The sequence below is a fragment of the Phyllobates terribilis genome, unplaced genomic scaffold (genome assembly GCF_046119375.1).
Source record: "Phyllobates terribilis strain yellow unplaced genomic scaffold, ASM4611937v1 Scaffold_3__8_contigs__length_932513732, whole genome shotgun sequence".
NCBI classification, from domain to species: Eukaryota; Metazoa; Chordata; class Amphibia; order Anura; family Dendrobatidae; genus Phyllobates; species Phyllobates terribilis.
In genome coordinates this window covers 203,603,449-203,622,626 of record NW_027362763.1, presented here as the reverse complement: position 1 = coordinate 203,622,626, position 19,178 = coordinate 203,603,449, and the positions used below count along the sequence as shown (strand labels likewise).

Below are 19,178 nucleotides of genomic sequence, written 5' to 3'. Positions count from 1 at the left end.
AGACATTTCAATCCCAGACATAGAAAAAGTCCCGCAGTGCAGAGATATTCCCATTATTAACTTTTATTCCATCGTGGTTAAAGTAAGGTGTTATGGGGTCAACTCTGCATTGCTGGACTTTTGCTATATTTGAGAAAGATATAGTTTTGGTTCAGAATGAAGCTAAGAAAGTGTTAAATTTGAGTGTGAATATTTGGCAGAATGCAGAGAAAACAGCAAGTGCAGAGTCCACAGGAACATTGCTGAGAACGGACCAGGTGCCAGCGTTAGACAACAGGAAGATGGCAATAATTAACCCGGGCACAGAGTTACAGGCTCGGGTCACTTGTACCTGATATAAATTATAACTTGGCCAATACCAGCTCAGGATCATATACTGGTAGCAATATTTTATTGCAGCAAGGCTTGTGAGGACAGGGGCATTTATGGAGCATAGCCCAAACCTTCCCATTTTTTTGTGATCATGGTCATATGCACTTCAGCTCCCATGATCTATAGGATTTGTCCATCTCAAATAGACCCTACAAATGTCTCATAGCACCGAGTTGACTTGTCCGTCCCTCTTACCTATCCTCTGAGCAATGTCAGCAGCTCTTTCCCCCCAAATGCCCTTTGAAGCCACAAGGACTACATCGCCTTTTTCCACCACATTAAAAATGGCGGTCTCCATAGCGCAGTGTCCGGAGCCGCTCACTGCCAGGGTCAATGTGTTCTGTGTCTGGAAGGCATACTGTATCCCAAGCTTTATGTCATCCATTATCTGCAGGGGAGAAAGATGCATAAATGACTTCATTGTGCATAATCCCAGTCACATACATCCTCCATATATGTTTTTCCCTTTTAATATAGCTTTAACCCTTTAATGAACAGGACCATTTGATTAATAGACAAATTAATGATCAAGTACAGTAGTTTTTTTTTCCATTTTTTTCATTCGTGGATTTAAAGAGCCATTTTGTTTTCCTTTTGATAAATCTGTATGGTGGCTTGTTTTTTTTTAATGGAATGAGTTATATTTTTTATTTTTATTTATCACCATTCTGGGGCAGATATACTTTATTGAATAGTTTTTATAATTTTCTTGGGGAGAGGGGATGGAAAAAACAGCCTGCTATTCCACTGTTGTTCTTTGAGGTTTTTTTATGCTGCTACATCCAAGGGCCAGATCTTTTTTATTTTTTTCTCCAAGGTAGTTACATGCATTCTTTTTTTTATTTTAAGGTATGAGTTATAGTTTTTATTGATGTCATTTTAGGGTACTTATAATATATTGACATATTTGGGGATTTTTGTGGTGGGGGGGGTGTTTGCAGGAAAAAAAATTGCCACTTTTTTTTACCGTAACTGTTTGGTATAATTGAATTACGGTAAGCTTTAATCTATGGGTTGTAACAATTGCGGCTGTACCAAATATTCTCATACTCTATAAGACTTCTGGAAAAATCTGAGCGCTGTAGCCCCGTAGAGAATGACTGGAGCATCAGTTGGGTATGTAGACTGCCCTTCCATTATAACAGGGATTAAAGTGCCCAGTTCTGCCAATTGGTACTCGTCACAGCAGTTGGATCCCCACTGATCTATTAGGTATCACTAAACAAAAAACATAAAAAAAAACCCTCTAAAAATATTCTTTATTAAATATTATATTACAATTCAAAGTGATTAAAGCTCATACAAACATTAAATTGATAAGATACCAGGGGAGTACTGCAAGGTCCCTAAGCGGAAACCTATTAGCACCCCTACCTGTCAGCAGAGGTTGGCACCCTAATGTGTAGTCAAAATGGTGCCCCCGCTCTACGACGGCTGACCCTATTGGCCCCTGGTAGTCCCTATACTCTCAGTTTGGCATAATAGAAAAGAAAAATATATATCAGTTTGGCATAGACAAGTATATATATATATGTATATCTCGGGGGATCATTAAACACGACATCTCCTCAGCACTGATTAAAGTTGTATCAGGGATACCCCCGAGGGAGCAAGGTCAGATAGGTGAAGCTAGAATAGCGAAAGTGGCTATCTGAAGCCTACATACACCCCTATAGTCACCCCTGCCTGTCAGCGAGGTTGACACCCTAATTTTTATTTGTACCCCCACTCCTCATCGGCTGATCCTGTTACTCCCTATAAGGCCCTGATAACAAGAGAAAAGGGAGCCAGCCAGATAAGATAGAGATAGAGGGTTAAGTGCTCGTATTAGTGCCACATCCAAGCCCAAACAGTAGTTAGAGATAGCTATATATAAAGATAGATAAATGAACCAAAATCATGCCACATTAAGGTATTTAAATATTAGTCCTCCAATTACATATTAACACATAATAATTTTTGCAGCTCTGGCAAAAGGATCCAATCAACCTTCTACTATAAGTGCATGTGGTGACACTGCAATAAGGTCTCTATCAAGTCACGTCCCCATTGGCTTAGGGGCGGCCATTATTCTTCCTGACTCCCGAGTGCCCACTTGCTTCGGCTGAGCGTGCATGTGTTTTGAGCGAGGAGAAGGATGTAATCCACTGCCAGATATCTCTGGCGACAGCTTATCTTTCTTGTTCAACATGCCCATTCTTTTTTTTTTTTCTTGACATTTGTTGATTGAACCCCAGCTAGACATCTAGAATACAGATGGTTGGCTGGTCGTGCCGAAATCGGTGGCTTCAATATAGCTGCACTGAGTCTTGCCTAGAATTAACTACGGTACACATTTATGGCAGAGGGAATGTTATTAGGCATCGGAAATTCAGCCTTTTTGTTTTATGTGAAATGGTAATTCTGCAGATATTGCTGATTTCAGATCAATAGGAGCTATAAGAAAGTGAATGAGTGGTTAGTATAATCCTAAAAGTGCACACAAAGGGTTGTCCATTAACTAATAATATGGGGTGACGGAAGGGGAAGCGCTGGTGAGGGCAGAAGCAAAATGTCTGCACTCGTGACTTGCTCCAAGGCAGAATAAGGCATAAGTAATGAGGATGAACAGTAAGCTGGGATTCAGATGACCGCATTGATTGGAAATTGTGCCAGTCGAGTCCGCACATTGCAGACGTGACTGATTGCGGGTGCTCGTCCACATTGCACATGGGTGTAGGTGTAGGTGTAGCAGCTGCCTTTACAATGTATGTAGTATTCTCGTACATAAAATGGACCAAAGTATTGCATGCTGTGTTTTTTTCCACGCAGACCATCCTATCAGTCCACATACAATATCTGCCATGTGCATTGACCTACTAGTTATAGTAGGGCCTTGTGCTCTCCGTGTGCGGTCCGCGGTATACACGGACTGATCGTACGTTTGTCTGAACGAGCCATTACAGTCACAAAACAAATAATTTGCACTAGTGGCTAAACCCCGTCATCCTCCCATCGCAAAGTACAATGTTAAATATTTCAACATAAAGAGAAAGGCAAAAGGTGGCCCCACAAGTTATTAAATGAATTGTCCAGGATAAGAAAATGAGGTTAACTTTGTTTAAGAAGCAGCACCACTCTTATCTATGGACTATGTCTGGTATTGCAGCTTATTTTCATGCAACCAGACAATGTGGCAAGGTTTCTGTAAAAATGTTGACCTTTTTTTAATTTATCCTAATGCCATTTTATGTGCTCATAATAAAATGTCCAAATAGGAACATTTATATAGGAGATAATTGAGAGCATATCGCGTGGTTGTACTGACACCCATTATTGCAGGCTGGGCTAGAACTTGAGTCAAACCCTGCGCCTTGATAATAGCTGGGGTACCTTTAAATTTTGGATTGTGTTAATCAGACAACACCTTTATATATTACCCCTTCCCTGTACATAAAGGATGAACTAAAAAATTATTAATCACAGTGTCAATAAAGGGAACAAGAAGCCACTTGAACTCCCCCCATGTAATGAAGAGGTGGGGTGTACGCTTAGGATCAGCTGGAATAAGGCTGCTCTTTATAAATGTATAGGGGATTGTGAAATGTTTGGATGTGGCTCCATTCTCCATAGTAAATATTTACATTAGCTATTTGTTCTAATTGTTAACTAACGGTTACAAGACAATGTAATAACAGCTTCTCCAGAATTCTCGCTTCTCTTTTTCCAGAAAGCCGGCAATTATTATAAGGTCCACTGAATACATTTCTCTTCCAGTGGTTTTCCTAGTGATACTCTGATTAACTGCCAAGCGATAGATGTTGGCGACCCAGAGAATCCATGTATTATAACCTGCACAAATTTGTGCTGCAAAATATTTCTAAAAGCCATGAATATACTGACACTATCTCATCTTGTACAGAAGACCAAGATTATTCAGAGACAATTGTGCTTATAAGCTTTGGACCCTCTGGATATTTTGGTCTGTAAAGTGCTGTATATTATGGAGATAATGATCTGTTTTTGATCTTACCTTGTATATCTCACTATGTAATGGACCGATCATTGGTTGCCCTCCTGCCGCCAGGATTCGAGGTGGCACGTTTGCGGGACCTGGTCCCAGAAGAAGTTTTTGAGGGACATGTAAAGGCAGCTGTAGGGATTCTGGACTGCTCACAGATAGCAAGGAAGTCATGTTTCTTTTCAAGTACCAGAATCTAAAACAAGTTCAAGTTGACTGTCTCTTATACCTTCTGTTAATTAACCTATTTTAATTAATGAACCATATCTTGGTCCACCAAGCCTTCTGCGCCTTCCAATCATGACTATCCTGCCTTGACACCTACTTCTTAGAAACATATTCTACAAATGCTTAATTATTTATACACAGTGAGCCGAGGGATTTGATGAGTCAGATCTGTTTCATAAGTGGTCAAAGTGTTCAAATCCGAGCCATTATTAGCCGATGAATCACATAACAGACCAATTATGTAGTTTCTAAAAAAAGTCAGAGAAGATCTACCATGTCAACCAATCTGTTTGATTATAATAAAGAATTGGTTATTACTGTGCTCTTAGCGTGATATTTTGCAGCATTCTAGAACATTAAATATATTCTGTAAGTAGCTTTCATTCAAGAAAATGGGACATTGTCTGGTTTAGAAACATGATTTTTTGTTAAAAAAGGGGCCCATGTTGAGGACCCTCATCTATCAGCCATTGGAAGTTCTGCTGTTGTAAAAAAAATGGCTGTCATACGGGACTGCACATGGATGACAAGTGAGAAAAAATTGATCGAGTTTTCTGGATGCAATTCTTACTATTTACATAATATTTTTTATGCTCATTTGAATCCGGCCTCAGAGACATTTTTGTAACAGATGTACAGCGTAGGAATTGCGTGTTCAAATTGATTTTTTATGTGGATTTTTCTTGCTGAAACTCATGCTTTTTAATGCAGTTTATGAAAAACATGTATTTGGTTTCTGCAGTTTTGATGTGATTTTTTACGTGGTTTGACTTTTTTTTTTAAGTATTATAGGTATGTTCACTGTGTTTTTTTTACATCTATCTTTTTTCAAAATCCACATTAAAAACTCCTTCCAATACTATTTGAATACTCTTTGATGTGGATTTTAAAGCTGGTCTACTTCAAAATTCATGTCAAAAGATTCATGTGAACATACACTGAGTTTTTTTGGTATGAGTTTTTGGAGCAGAAACCACAAGATTTGACTGGAGAGTTGGACATTTTCTGCTTTGGAAACTCGGCACAAAAACTCAGTGTGAACACAACCATTGGGGTTTAGCCATAGGGAATGTTATTGCTTTATTTCAACAGCAAAAACCTTGCCACAAATGCATAATAAACTGCAATAAAAAGTGGAAAAACATGTATGATTTACATGAGAGCAATTGGCCAAAGAAAATACATGACACTGATTCTGCCAGTTAAAAAATGCGTGAAAAATATGCAACTTGCACGTTAGGTGCACTTTCCCATTCAAATGAACTGGATGGTTGATGAAAGCGGATATTTAATATTATTTAATGGGGATTTTGATATAGAATCTACTCCAAAATTCGCTTAAAAAATCTAAATGAACGTACTCTTGGGATAAAAGGGCTGACTTGAATTTGTAAACTGCTTGCTTGAATGTGATAAAGTCGTTCTGTTAGAGCGCTCTTCTTCGCTGGTCATTTGCCGCAGATTTTTAGTGAGGCTGGTGTGCCAGGGTATATTTATTCATCACGTTCTGCCATGCATATGAGGGGCCATACAGTCAAGAAATGAGGAGATTGTGGTGTTGTAGAAAATGGTGTCTGCGTCTTTAAGTGAGGATATGGTCGAAAGCAGTAGAACAAAGTCAGAGAGTGTGTGAATGTGTAGGCGTCAGACGTCTCTGCAGGGGGTGCAAATTGCTGGACTTGGACAGTTGAAGAGAAGAAGGATGAGAATGTAAGATGGTGGTCAGAAAGGAGAAGAGGTGAGGTTATGAGGTTAGATATGGAACAGAGGCGGGAAAAGATGAGGTCTAGTGTATGTCCATCTTTATGGGTGGTTGTGGAGGACCATTGTGTGAGACCAAAGGATGAAGTGAGTGCCAAGAGTTTGAAGGCAGCTAACAAGTGATCGATGATGGTGGGAATGTCAGCAGAGAGAAAGTGTTGGAGCCAGATGGAGAAGTGATTGATAAAGGCCACGGCCAGTCCCGTGGTCAGTATATGATGACCATTTGTAGGAAGGAAGGAGGATACAGACAGAGTGTGCTTCAAAAGAATAAGAGAGACTGGAAGTGGGATGATGGTCAAAGAGCTACTGCTAGAGAGGAGAAGGCTATCTCCTCCACCATATTTATTGCAGGGCGAGGAGTTTTGGTGATGGCCACCATAATAGTTAGCAGCAGGGAAGGCTGTCTCAGGGGGTGTCAGCCATGTTCTGCTAGACCCAGGAAGAAAAGCTTAAATATAGAGATTGTGAATAAGACGGAGTTTGTTACAGATGGAGCTGGCCTTCCCTAGTGCTCCATAGATACAGTGTCCATTTTAGGACATGATCAGATATCAAAATCAAACATCAGAATGATGTCAGTTTGAGGCTAAATACCCTGTCTGACAAGTGATCCTGACAAGTGATCCTGACGAGTGATTCTGACGAGTGATTCTGACGAGTGATCCTGACAAGTGATTTTGACAAGTGACTTTGACAAGTGAATTTTACAACTATAATAATAACAAAAAAAAAAAAAGTAACTGTTAGCTGATGGGACTTGAACCCAAAATTCTGTGTTCCAAAGCCAGTGCACTAACCACTCAGCTATAAACTCAGTTGTCAAAACTTAGTAGTTCTATTTGGTTATATAATTTTCAGTGCAAACTTGTCTAAAACTCATTGGGATTTATCCACAGACTGCAAGCAAGCCAAATTCAAATGATGTTTGATTCTGATGTGTGACTTTCTTCAAACATCAGAATCACAATGACTTTTAGTCACCCTGAGTATTTTCATAGTTGATCTCATAAGACAAGAAAAGCTGCCAGTTGGTATCTTTTGACTGGATAGCTTCATGGTAAGGCATCAGCCTCTACAGTGTTAGAGTTCAAATCATGATAGGAATAAGAGTTATTTTTTTTTTAATTATGCCTATTTAGCACACAAACTACAGGGGTGTTTTACTTTTAATATCTGACACTCTGATTTCAGACACACTGTCTATTTGCATGGTAAATTACATAGCCAAAGTAAATTTGGAGTTTGCAGCCAGTACTTGGGTGGATGAAAATAAAAATTTACAATAAAGACATTTTATCATTAGACCCCTTTAATAAATTATGCAAATATAAAGTCACTTGGAAATAGATATGTAGTAAATTAGTGCCTCCCAATTTACTTTGGCTGTGTAATTTACCATGCAAATAGACAGTGTGTCTGAAACTCTTAACACATCAGGATGACAATCAGAATGTCAGATATTAAAAGTAAAACATCCCTGTAGTTTGTGTGCTAAATAGGCATAATTAAAAAAAAAAAAAAAAAAATTCTTATTTCTTATTCTAACACTGTAGTTTCAAAGGCTGATGCCTTACCATTAAGCTATCCAATCAACTGATACAAACTGATAGCTTTTCTTGTCTTATGAGATCAACCATGAAAATACTCAGGGTAACTAAAAGTCATTGTGATTCTGATGTTTGAAGAAAGTCACACATCAGACTCACACATCAGAATCAAACATCATTTGAATTTGGCTTGCTTGCAGTCTGTGGATAAATCCCAATGAGTTTTAGACGTTTGCACTGAAAATCATATAACCAAATAGAACTCCAAGGTTTTCACAGCTGAGTTTATAGCTCAGTGGTTAGTGCACTGGCTTTGGGACACAAAATTTCGTGTTTAAGTCCCATCAGCGAACAGTTACTTTTTTTTATTATAGTTGTAAAAGTCACTTGTCAGAGTCACTCATCAGGATCACTCATCAGAATCACTTGAATCACTTGTCAGAATCACTTATCAAAATCAGTTCTGAGGAGGACCAGGACTGGGAGGCACGTCACCAGCAGTGAGGAGAAGCAGATAGATGGAGAATAACTAGGAGAGTACATGGTTTTGTTTTAAAAGGAAGGATTTAGGACCCGATTCATACTTTGCGTTTTTTCAAGTCACTTTATTTTTATTATCTTCTGGTATTCGCATGTTTTTGCGACAAATTGCTGAAAATGGCGCACAAGGTGCATGAACTTTACTCAGTCAAAAATGGTATTTTTTTTGTCTTTAACCATTTTTGTTACTTTTTAAAGTAAAGTCAGACGATTTGCAAAATGTCACAAAAAAGGTCGGGTATATAAAATAATTCCAGGAGAAGACTGGAGTAGATTTGCAACAAGTTTTTGCTACTTTTTGACAAGTCACAAATGATAAATCAGGAGAAAACATCTGAAAACTTTAAACCACGCACACAATGGCAAACTGAAAAAAAACAACAACATAGGAAATAAACTTCACAAAGGCGCAAATGAAAAATTGATTTTGGTGGAGACAGAAAAAACACCAAAAATTCAGCAGAAAAATAGAGGCAAATGCAATAAAAATTTGGGCAATAATTTTTACTAGCAGATGTATGAATGAAGTCAGGTGAGAGGCTAAAAGGGAAGAAGAGATCAGTATTTATTTGCAGGGTGATAAGGTTTGGGGAAAGCGAAGGAGATTAAGGACTAGAGGAGCAATGACTGAGGACATATATAAACATTTTAAAGAGAATATGTCACCAGGTTTTTGCTACCTAATCTGAAAGAACCATAATGTAGGGACAGAGACCCTGATGCCAGTGTTACGTCACTTACTGGGCTGTTTTGTGTCGTTTTTATAAAATCACTGTTTTATCAGCAGGAGATTATTACTAGAGGACTAGTAAACTTGCTGCCACGTAGTCCAACCACACCCCCATCACCAATTGGCAGCTTCCTGTGCACAGAGGTGTGGGTGGGGCTATACAGAGCTCAGCATTGAGTCTTTAATCAAAACTGCAGCAGACAGCTCAGTAAGTGATACATCACTTTAATCAGTTTCTCTGCCCATACTTTCCTCAGATGGGGTAGCAAAAACTGGGTCACAGAGCCCCTTTAAGGAAGTATTATTGTGGATTTTTTTTTTATAAAAATAGGAGGTCCTGTTATTTTTAGGTAGTTGCTCTTACCTTCTGTTCAAATCTGGTATGTTTCTAATTTGTACAAATAGAGTAAGGTCAGAATAGACCTATGTCTGCAAATCTGCAAACTTGTACTACTTTAAGTGCTCTTGAAAGATGCCAGGTGTGAAATAGAAAGGAGGAAGAATATGTGAGAAATGTCAGAATGAAAGAGTAAAGGATGCATAAAGTGAAAATAGTCTAGATGAACAATATCCTAATTTACAGAGCAAAGAAAGAGATGGAAAGTGACGTATCAGGGAGGTTGTGAGAAATGCTGGAATCTATAGTGCCGATGAAGTGTGTGTGTGTATATATATATACAGTATATATACAGTTATATGAAAAAGTTTGGGCACCCCTATTAATCTTAAGCTTAATGTTTTATAAAAATTGGTGTTTTTGCAACAGCTATTTCAGTTTGATATATGTAATAACTGTTGGACACAGTAATGTTTCTTCCTTGAAATGAGGTTTATTGAACTAACAGAAAATGTGCAATCTGCATTCAAACAAAATTTTACAGGTGCATAAGTATGGGCACCCTTATCATTTTCTTGTTTTAAATACTCCTACCTACTTTTTACTGACTTACTAAAGCACTTTTTTTGGTTTTGTAACCTCATTGAGCTTTGAACTTCATAGCCAGGTGTATGCAATCATGAGAAAAGCTACATAAAGTGGCCACTTGCAAGTTGAATCTCCTCTGAAGAGTGGCATCATGGGCTCCTCAAAACAACTGTCAAATGATCTGAAAACAAAGATTATTCAACATAGTTGTTCAGGGGAAGGATACAAAAAGCTGTCTCAGAGATTTAACCTGTCAGTTTCCACTGTGAGGAACATAGTAAGGAAATGGAAGAACACAGGGACAGTTCTTGTTAAGGCCAGAAGTGGCAGGCCAAGAAAAACATCAGAAAGGCAGAGAAGAAGAATGGTGAGATCAGTCAAGGACAATCCTCAGACCACCTCCAGAGAGCTGCAGCATCAACTTGCTGCAGATGGTGTCACTGTGCATCGGTCAACTATACAACGCACTTTGCACAAGGAGAAGCTGTATGGGAGAGTGAAGCCGTTTCTGCAAGCACGCCACAAACAGAGTCGGCTGAGGTATGCAAAAGCACATTTGGAGAAGCCAATTTCTTTTTGGAAGAAGGTCCTGTGGACTGATGAAACCAAGATTGAGTTGTTTGGTCATACAAAAAGGCGTTATGCATGGCGGCAAAAAAACACAGCATTCCAAGAAAAACACTTGCTACCCACAATAAAATTTGTTGGAGGTTCCATCATGCTTTGGGGCTGTGTGGCCAATGCCGGCACCGGGAATCTTGTTAATGTTGAGGGACGCATGGATTCCACTCAGTATCAGCAGATTCTTGACAATAATGTTCAAGAATCAGTGACAAAGTTGAAGTTACGCAGGGGATGGATCTTTCAGCAAGACAATGATCCAAAACACCGCTCCAAATCTACTCAGGCATTCATGCAGAGGAACAATTACAATGTTCTGGAATGGCCATCCCAGTCCCCAGACCTGAATATCATTGAACATCTGTGGGATCATTTGAAGAGGCTGTCCATGCTCGGCGACCATCAAACTTAACTGAACTGGAATTGTTTTGTAAAGAGGAATGGTCAAAAATACCTTCATCCAGGATCCAGGAACTGATTAAAAGCTACAGGAAGCGACTAGAGGCTGTTATTTTTGCAAAAGGAGGATCTACTAAATATTAATGTCACTTTTCTGGTGAGGTGCCCATACTTATGCACCTGTCAAATTTTGTTTGAATGCAGATTGCACATTTTCTGTTAGTACAATAAACCTCATTTCAAGGCAGAAACATTACTGTGTCCAACAGTTATTACATATATCAAACTGAAATAGCTGTTGCAAAAACACCAATTTTTATAAAACAATAAGCTTAAGATTAATAGGGGTGCCCAAACTTTTTCATATAACTGTATATGTATGTATATATATCTGTACATACAGAAACACTTTTGTATTGTTCGTAACAATCTAGACTAGTAATTTATCACTTTATATAACCTGCACAGTGAACGTAATAAAAAAAAATAAATCCCATTTTTACTTGTACTGCCATCCAAAAATGACATAAAAAGGGATAAAAATGTATTTTGTACCCTTAAAATATTCAAGAAAAAAATTACAGCTTCTCCTACAAAACATGCCATTTATATTGCATAGTAAATGACATAAAAAAAACACAAATCAGTATTGTTGTTTTTTGTTTATACTGCTAAAAAAAGGAATACAAAAGCAAACAAAAGTCGCAGGTACCTCAAAACTGTGCCAATTAACACATCAATTCATCCTACAAAAAAAAAGCCTGCACTCAACATGACTGAAAAGCAATTAAGAATTTTTCATTAAAAAGTGTTTTTATTATGCAAAAGTAATAAAACATATACGGTAGTAAACTATAGATGTTGCCTTACTTGACATGACCCTCAGAATTAGGTTAGTGATATTTTTTACTGCATGGATGGGTGCAGAAAGACATAAAACACAAAAAAACAATGGCAGAATTGTGAGTTTTTATCAATTCACCCCTAGAAAGCATTAAAAAATAGTCCACAATTTGTTATATGTATCCCAAAATGGTGCCATCAAAATTACATCTTTCCTGCCAAAAGAAAAACCTTCTAACTGCTACAGCGAAAGGCTTACCGATATATGACATACTGGTACATCACATGCCAACTCCCTGACTTTGATGCGAGCTCAGGAACTGAGCCTATGTCTTTGCTGGCAGATGATGGCTGTGATATTCAGCTATCATCTGCTCCTAAGAGCCACGGGTGGAGCAGAGCTTCACCCGCGGTTGTTAACCTGTTAAATGCCGCTGTCAATCTCTGACAGCGGCATTTACAGCACGTTGGAAGAGGGACTCGTCATTCTATGCATCCATTAGAGCCCCCATGATGCATTCAATGGGTTGCCATAACGGCCAGTGTTTTGCTGAAGACCCTTGTGCCTGTCATGACGGTTCTCCTCTGAATGCCAAGTTCTGGCTGGTGTTTATAGGAGACTGTGATTTTTGCCAAATGTAGCACAAGTGATCGGATTATCGCCAGTCCAAGTCCCCTAAGGCAGTGTTCCCCAACTCCAGTCCTCAAGGCCCACCAACAGGTCATGTTTTCAGGATTTCCTTAGTATTGCACAGGTGATGGAATTACTGCTTGTGCAGGTGATGTAATTATCACCTGTGCAATACTAAGGAAATCCTGAAAACATGATCTGTTGGTGGGCCTTGAGGACTGGAGTTGGGGAACCCTGCCCTAAGGCGACTAGCAATTACAAAGAAAAAAATAGTTTTTAAACCCTTTCACCAGGGGTGGATTAAGAGTAGCAAGGGCCCCGGGCAGTTTAGAAGGCGCGCCCCCCCCCCTCCCACACACAGACACAGACACAGACACAGACACAGACACACACACACACACACACCTGATGTATCATGTGACATGTCACATGATCCCCTGTGATAGATCATGTGATAGTTCACGTGAAATTAATTTGGCACAATATTAATTATAATAATTTACAGTCATATGAAAAAGTTTGGGCACCCCTATTAATCTTAAGCTTAATGTTTTATAAAAATTGGTGTTTTTGCAGCAGCTATTTCAGTTTGATCTATGTAATAACTGTTGGACACAGTAATGTTTCTGCCTTGAAATGAGGTTTATTGTACTAACAGAAAATTTGCAATCTGCATTCAAACAAAATTTGACAGGTGCATAAGTATGGGCACCCTTATCATTTTCTTCTTTTAAATTCTCCTACCTACTTTTTACTGACTTACTAAAGCACTTTTTTTTGGTTTTGTAACCTCATTGAGCTTTGAACTTCATAGCCAGGTGTATGCAATCATGAGAAAAGCTACTTAAAGTGGCCACTTGCAAGTTGTTCTCCTGTTTGAATCTCCTCTGAAGAGTGGCATCATGGGCTCCTCAAAACAACAGTCAAATGATCTGAAAACAAAGATTATTCAGCATAGTTGTTCAGGGGAAGGATACAAAAAGCTGTCTCAGAGATTTAAGCTGTCAGTTTCCACTGTGAGGAACATAGTAAGGAAATGGAAGAACACTGGGACAGTTCTTGTTAAGGCCAGAAGTGGCAGGCCAAGAAAAACATCAGAAAGGCAGAGAAGAAGAATGGTGAGATCAGTCAAGGACAATCCTCAGACCACCTCCAGAGAGCTGCAGCATCAACTTGCTGCAGATGGTGTCACTGTGCATCGGTCAACTATACAACGCACTTTGCACAAGGAGAAGCTGTATGGGAGAGTGATGCGAAAGAAGCCGTTTCTGCAAGCACGCCGCAAACAGAGTCGGCTGAGGTATGCAAAAGCACATTTGGAGAAGCCAATTTCTTTTTGGAAGAAGGTCCTGTGGACTGATGAAACCAAGATTGAGTTGTTTGGTCATGCAAAAAGGCGTTATGCATGGTGGCAAAAAAAACACAGCATTCCAAGAAAAACACTTGCTACCCACAGTAAAATTTGGTGGAGGTTCCATCAAGCTTTGGGGCTGTGTGGCCAATGCCGGCACCGGGAATCTTGTTAAAGTTGAGGGACGCATGGATTCCACTCAGTATCAGCAGATTCTTGACAATAATGTTCAAGAATCAGTGATAAAGTTGAAGTTACGCAGGGGATGGATCTTTCAGCAAGACAATGATCCAAAACACCGCTCCAAATCTACTCAGGCATTCATGCAGAGGAACAATTACAATGTTCTGGAATGGCCATCCCAGTCCCCAGACCTGAATATCATTGAACATCTGTGGGATCATTCGAAGAGGGCTGTCCATGCTCGGCGACCATCAAACTTAACTGAACTGGAATTGTTTTGTAAAGAGGAATGGTCAAAAATACCTTCATCCAGGATCCAGGAAATCATTAAAAGCTACAGGAAGCGACTAGAGGCTGTTATTTTTGCAAAAGGAGGATCTACTAAATATTAATGTCACTTTTCTGGTGAGGTGCCCATACTTATGCACCTGTCAAATTTTGTTTGAATGCAGATTGCACATTTTCTGTTAGTACAATAAACCTCATTTCAAGGCAGAAACATTACTGTGTCCAACAGTTATTACATATATCAAACTGAAATAGCTGTTGCAAAAACACCAATTTTTATAAAACATTAAGCTTAAGATTAATAGGGGTGCCCAAACTTTTTCATATGACTGTATTTAGGCTGTGTGCCCACTATGCGTTTTTTAAGCGTTTCCGCAGCGGCAATTCCGCTGCAGAAACGCTTAAAAAACTCTAGGTAGAAGGTCTGCCATTTTCCCCAATGATAATCCGCATGTGCTGTGCACATGCTGCGGAAATTTACGCTGCTTATTATCATTGCGGAAAAATCCGCAGCACTACCAATTATTTTGCGGAAGCGCGGCGTTTTCGCCGCCATTGACTTGCATTGAAACGCATGGAATCAGCATCACTGCATCTGTACATGCAGAATCCATGCGTTTCAATGTGCGGATGGTACCCGGGTTTGGAGGACAGGAGACTCTCCTCCGGACCCGGGTACCATAGAACCTGTAAAAAAGAATAAAATAAAAAATAAATATTATACTTACCTTCTGATGGCCCCCGGTGTCTTTATCCGATGCGTCCTGGCTTGCCGGCAGCTCGCGATGGTCTGAAAAGGACCTGCCGTGACGTCATTTAGTCATGTGATGGGTCACGCGACCGCTGACGTCGGCAGGCCATCAGAAGGTAAGTATATATTTGTTTTTTACCATTCTTTTACGGTCACACTATATAAATCCATGCCGGTTGCATGGATTTATATAGTGTGACCAAGTTGTCAAGCACTTTCCAAGTGATGCTAAAATCGCTTGGAAAGAATGCATGTGAAGAACGCTTCACATCCGCATGTCCCTGGCAGGAAAAACTCATGTACAATCCGCATGTACAATCTGATTAGCTGTCATGTGCCCCTAACAGCCGTTGGTGACATCGCGATCCACTCGCGGCTGTTAACATGCTAAATGCCGCTGTCAATCTCTCACAGCGGCATTTAACATGGCCGCGCCGGAAGTGTGTCACAAACTACGTCCATCAGCGCTCCTGTCACCGGCTGACACAGGCGATCAGATGATCGCAGCTTCTAGTCTCCCATAGAGACTATTGAAGCATGTGACAAGTAGAAAAAAAGTTTTTAAACGTTTTTAAAGATATAACATTTTTTTAAAAAATATAAAAGTTCAAATCACCCCTCTTTCGCCCCATTCAAAATAAAAAATAAAAAAAAAATACACATATTTGGTATCACCACATTCAGTATCGCCCAATCTATCAACATATAAAAAGATTTAATCTGATTTGTAAATGACGGAACGAGAAAAAAATCAAAACGCCAGAATTACATTTTTTTGGTCGCCACAACATTGCAATAAAATGCAATAACTGGCAATTAAAACATTGTATCTACCCCAAAATGGTATCAATAAAAATGTCAGCTTGGCGCGCAAAAAATAAGCCCTAACCCAGGGCCAGATCCCGAAAAATGGAGAGGCTACGGGTCTCGGATAATGGCGACATTTTTTTTAGCAAACTTTTGGATTTTTTTCACCACTTAAATAAAAAAGAACCTATACATATTTGGTATCTGTGAACTCTTAATGACCTGGAGAATCATAATGGCAGGTCAGTTTTAGCATTTAGTGAACATGGTATAAAAAAAAAACAGCTGTGGAAATTCACTTTTTTTGCAGTTTTACCGCAGTTGGAATTTTTTTTTACCGTTTTTCTGTACACGATATGGTAAAACCAATGGTGTAATTCAAAAGTACAACTTGTCCCGCAAAAAACAAGTCCTTACACGGCCATATTGGCTGGAAAATAAATAAGTTATGGGAAGAAGAGGTGCAAAAAAATAAAAGCGCAAAAACAGAAAAGGGCTATGGCGTGAAGGAGTTAAATATATGAATAAAAATATATAAGTTCAAATCACCCTCTTTTCTCCCAAAAATAAAGAAATAAAAAAATACACATGTGTGATATCGCTACATTTGTAGAAGGCCAATCTAGCAAAATATCAAATTAATTAACACGATCGGTAAATGGTATATTGAGAAAAAATCTAGATGCAGAATTACGTTTTTTTGTCCACTCCAACACGGGAAAAAATTGCAATAAGAGGAGATCAAATCAGCAAATCTACCTCAAGATGGTATCAATAAAAACATCAGCTCAGGGCGCAAAACACAAGCCCTCACACAGTTCTATCGACTAAAAATTTATATCCCTTATGGGTATTAGTTAAGACTAGTAATGAATGACATATGGGGGCTCAACTTGCAATTCATCCTGTAATTAGTGCTGCATGGGGAAGAGTCAGACGGCGGGACAGGGATCGGAACGTGGTGCACGGACCGGCCAGCAGCTCTCTCAAACCGAGCGTGACGGCTTGTATTTCCAAGCAGCTGTCATGGTCAGGTCGGGAGACCCGCCAGCCAGTCCAAGCATTGCTTTCCAATCTCGGTCCCATTGATACTGCCGTCTGATTCTTCCCTTATCCAGATTTTCCTCAGCTGAGTAATCCTTTCGTTTATCCCTTCATGACATAGAAAATGACAACACAAAAGAATTTTTTATTTTTTTTACAAATTTCCCAAAATTTTTCATCACTTAAATAAAAAAAAAAAAAAAAAAAGCATGTCTAGTATCTCCGAAATCGTACTAACTCAGAAAATCATATTGCTGGGTAATTTTTATCATATAGGGAGCACTGTAAATAAAACCCCCAGAAATCAATTGTGGAATTGCGCCTTTTTTGCACTTGGATTTTTTTTTTCACTTTCCAGTGCATTGCATGATTAAAATGAATGGTGTCATTCAAAAGTACAACTCGTCCCATAAAAAAGAAACCCTTATACGGCTGTGTCGATGGAAAAATAAAAAAGTTATGGCTCTTGGATAAAGGAGAAGGAAAAAAACTAAAACGCAAAAACGAAAAATAGCCATATCAGGAAGGGGACAAAATCCGTAGAATTTATTATAGTCCAGTATGTCATGAAGGGATAAACAAAAGGATTACTCAGCTGAGGAAAATCTGGATAAGGGAAGAATCAGACGGCAGTATCAATGGGACCGAGATTGGAAAGCAATGCTTGGACTGGCTGGCGGGTCTCCCGACCTGACCATGACAGCTGCTTGGAAATACAAGCAGTCACGCTCGGTTTGAGAGAGCTGCTGGCCGGTCCGTGCACCACGTTCCGATCCCTGTCCCGCCGTCTGACTCTTCCCCATGCAGCACTAATTACAGGATGAATTGCAAGTTGAGCCCCCATATGTCATTCATTACTAGTCTTAACTAAGTGACTTACCTGGAACATTTCGGGGTGCATGTGACCAATGATCTGCTGAGCCCCAGCAGCCTGTACCCGTGGAGGAACATTTGAAGGGCCAGGACCCAGCATTAGGCGTTGGGGAACATTTAGCGGCTGCTGTAGGGCTAGAGACGGAGGTACAATTGTATGAGTAGACATCCTGACAGATCCTGACAGCCGGGCTGCATGAAGCAGAGAACAGGATATACTTCTAATTGTCCCGTGCATCTTTATTAACCATTGACTGGATGGAGGAAGATGACGCACAGTGAACCTTCACCCAGTCTCTGTGTCCCTGCAGCTCAGCCATCATATGAATGCTACCTTTCCTTCTCCCTCCCTCTCGCTGGATTTGTCACACAGTGTCTCTCCCACTTACCCAGGGGTCACAGGTGACTGACCCGTACGCGGTAACACTAGGGACATTACACCTGTCCACATCTAACAAAACACCTTCCACGTTGAAACTGTTGAAACTGTGAAATGTGCAGTCACAGTTAATATTATGCCAAGGACTCGTGAGCCAAAATATTTGATAAGTGCTGGGAAAATCAGTCTTATCTCCATGCTGCTGATAAAATATCTGCATTCCTGGATAACAGACATATTAGTTTTAGCTAGAAGCATAGGTGACATGGACCACCATGATGTCCCTAAATGTGCATGTTATTTGTAAGGACAGGATGTGAGGTTTGGTAATAGATAACCACAAACGAGCACACAAATAAAAAGTTACTTATTATACAGTAGTGGGTTCTAGGTGAAGCATCACTGACTGCTGACGAGGCAAATGGTTAGATCAATAACGAATGTCCCTAGTCCTGAGCCAAAACCAATGAGAAATTATATATTTTTTTGCTTTGGATATGACGCACCCCTGGGCCTGTGCCGCGCAGCATTGCGCACGTGGGAGCTTACCCGGAGCCGGATCTGTTGAGGGTTGTAGTCTCGTGGCGGTGACCCGGTCCGTGCCCAGGGAGTCAGACTAAGTGCCGCTGTATTAGCGGTAGATGTTGGACGACTACGCCACCCGTTGAATGCAGCGAAGGAGCTGCCGCTGCAGGGAAGACCGCTGAGGCCGGTGGTAGGATTGTGCAGCGTGATAGTATCACCCCCAACGGGAGGGGTATGGCCTCAGGGCAGCCGACGTGGATGATGGGGGTAGCAGGAATCACTCAGAGACGATGCGGTGTAATTCAGGGTCTTTACTGGTGATAAAGATAGACCCTCCCGGAGTACTGGCTAGCGATCGGGGCCTGGTCAGTCCTTGA

At 40.0% G+C, this 19,178-nt stretch overlaps 1 protein-coding gene across 3 annotated transcripts in view; it reads right to left on the bottom strand.

Moving 5' to 3' along the window:
- The window catches only part of AGXT (alanine--glyoxylate aminotransferase), a 50,229-nt gene extending 31,718 nt beyond the window's left edge, over positions 1–18,511 (bottom strand). The window contains exons 1-2 of one of the 3 annotated variants that reach the window (XM_073674528.1): positions 18,287–18,511; positions 568–760 (exon numbers count right to left, since the gene is read on the bottom strand). In XM_073674528.1, coding sequence (XP_073530629.1) covers positions 568–760; positions 18,287–18,496 — 403 coding nt within the window. In that variant the 5' untranslated portion in view covers positions 18,497–18,511. Of the gene's footprint in view, positions 1–567; positions 761–12,228; positions 12,367–17,904; positions 18,240–18,286 lie in introns of those variants that run through there. The other 2 variants (XM_073674527.1, XM_073674530.1) reach the window with 2 other exon arrangements.
- Between the last annotated feature and the right edge of the window lie 667 nt (positions 18,512–19,178).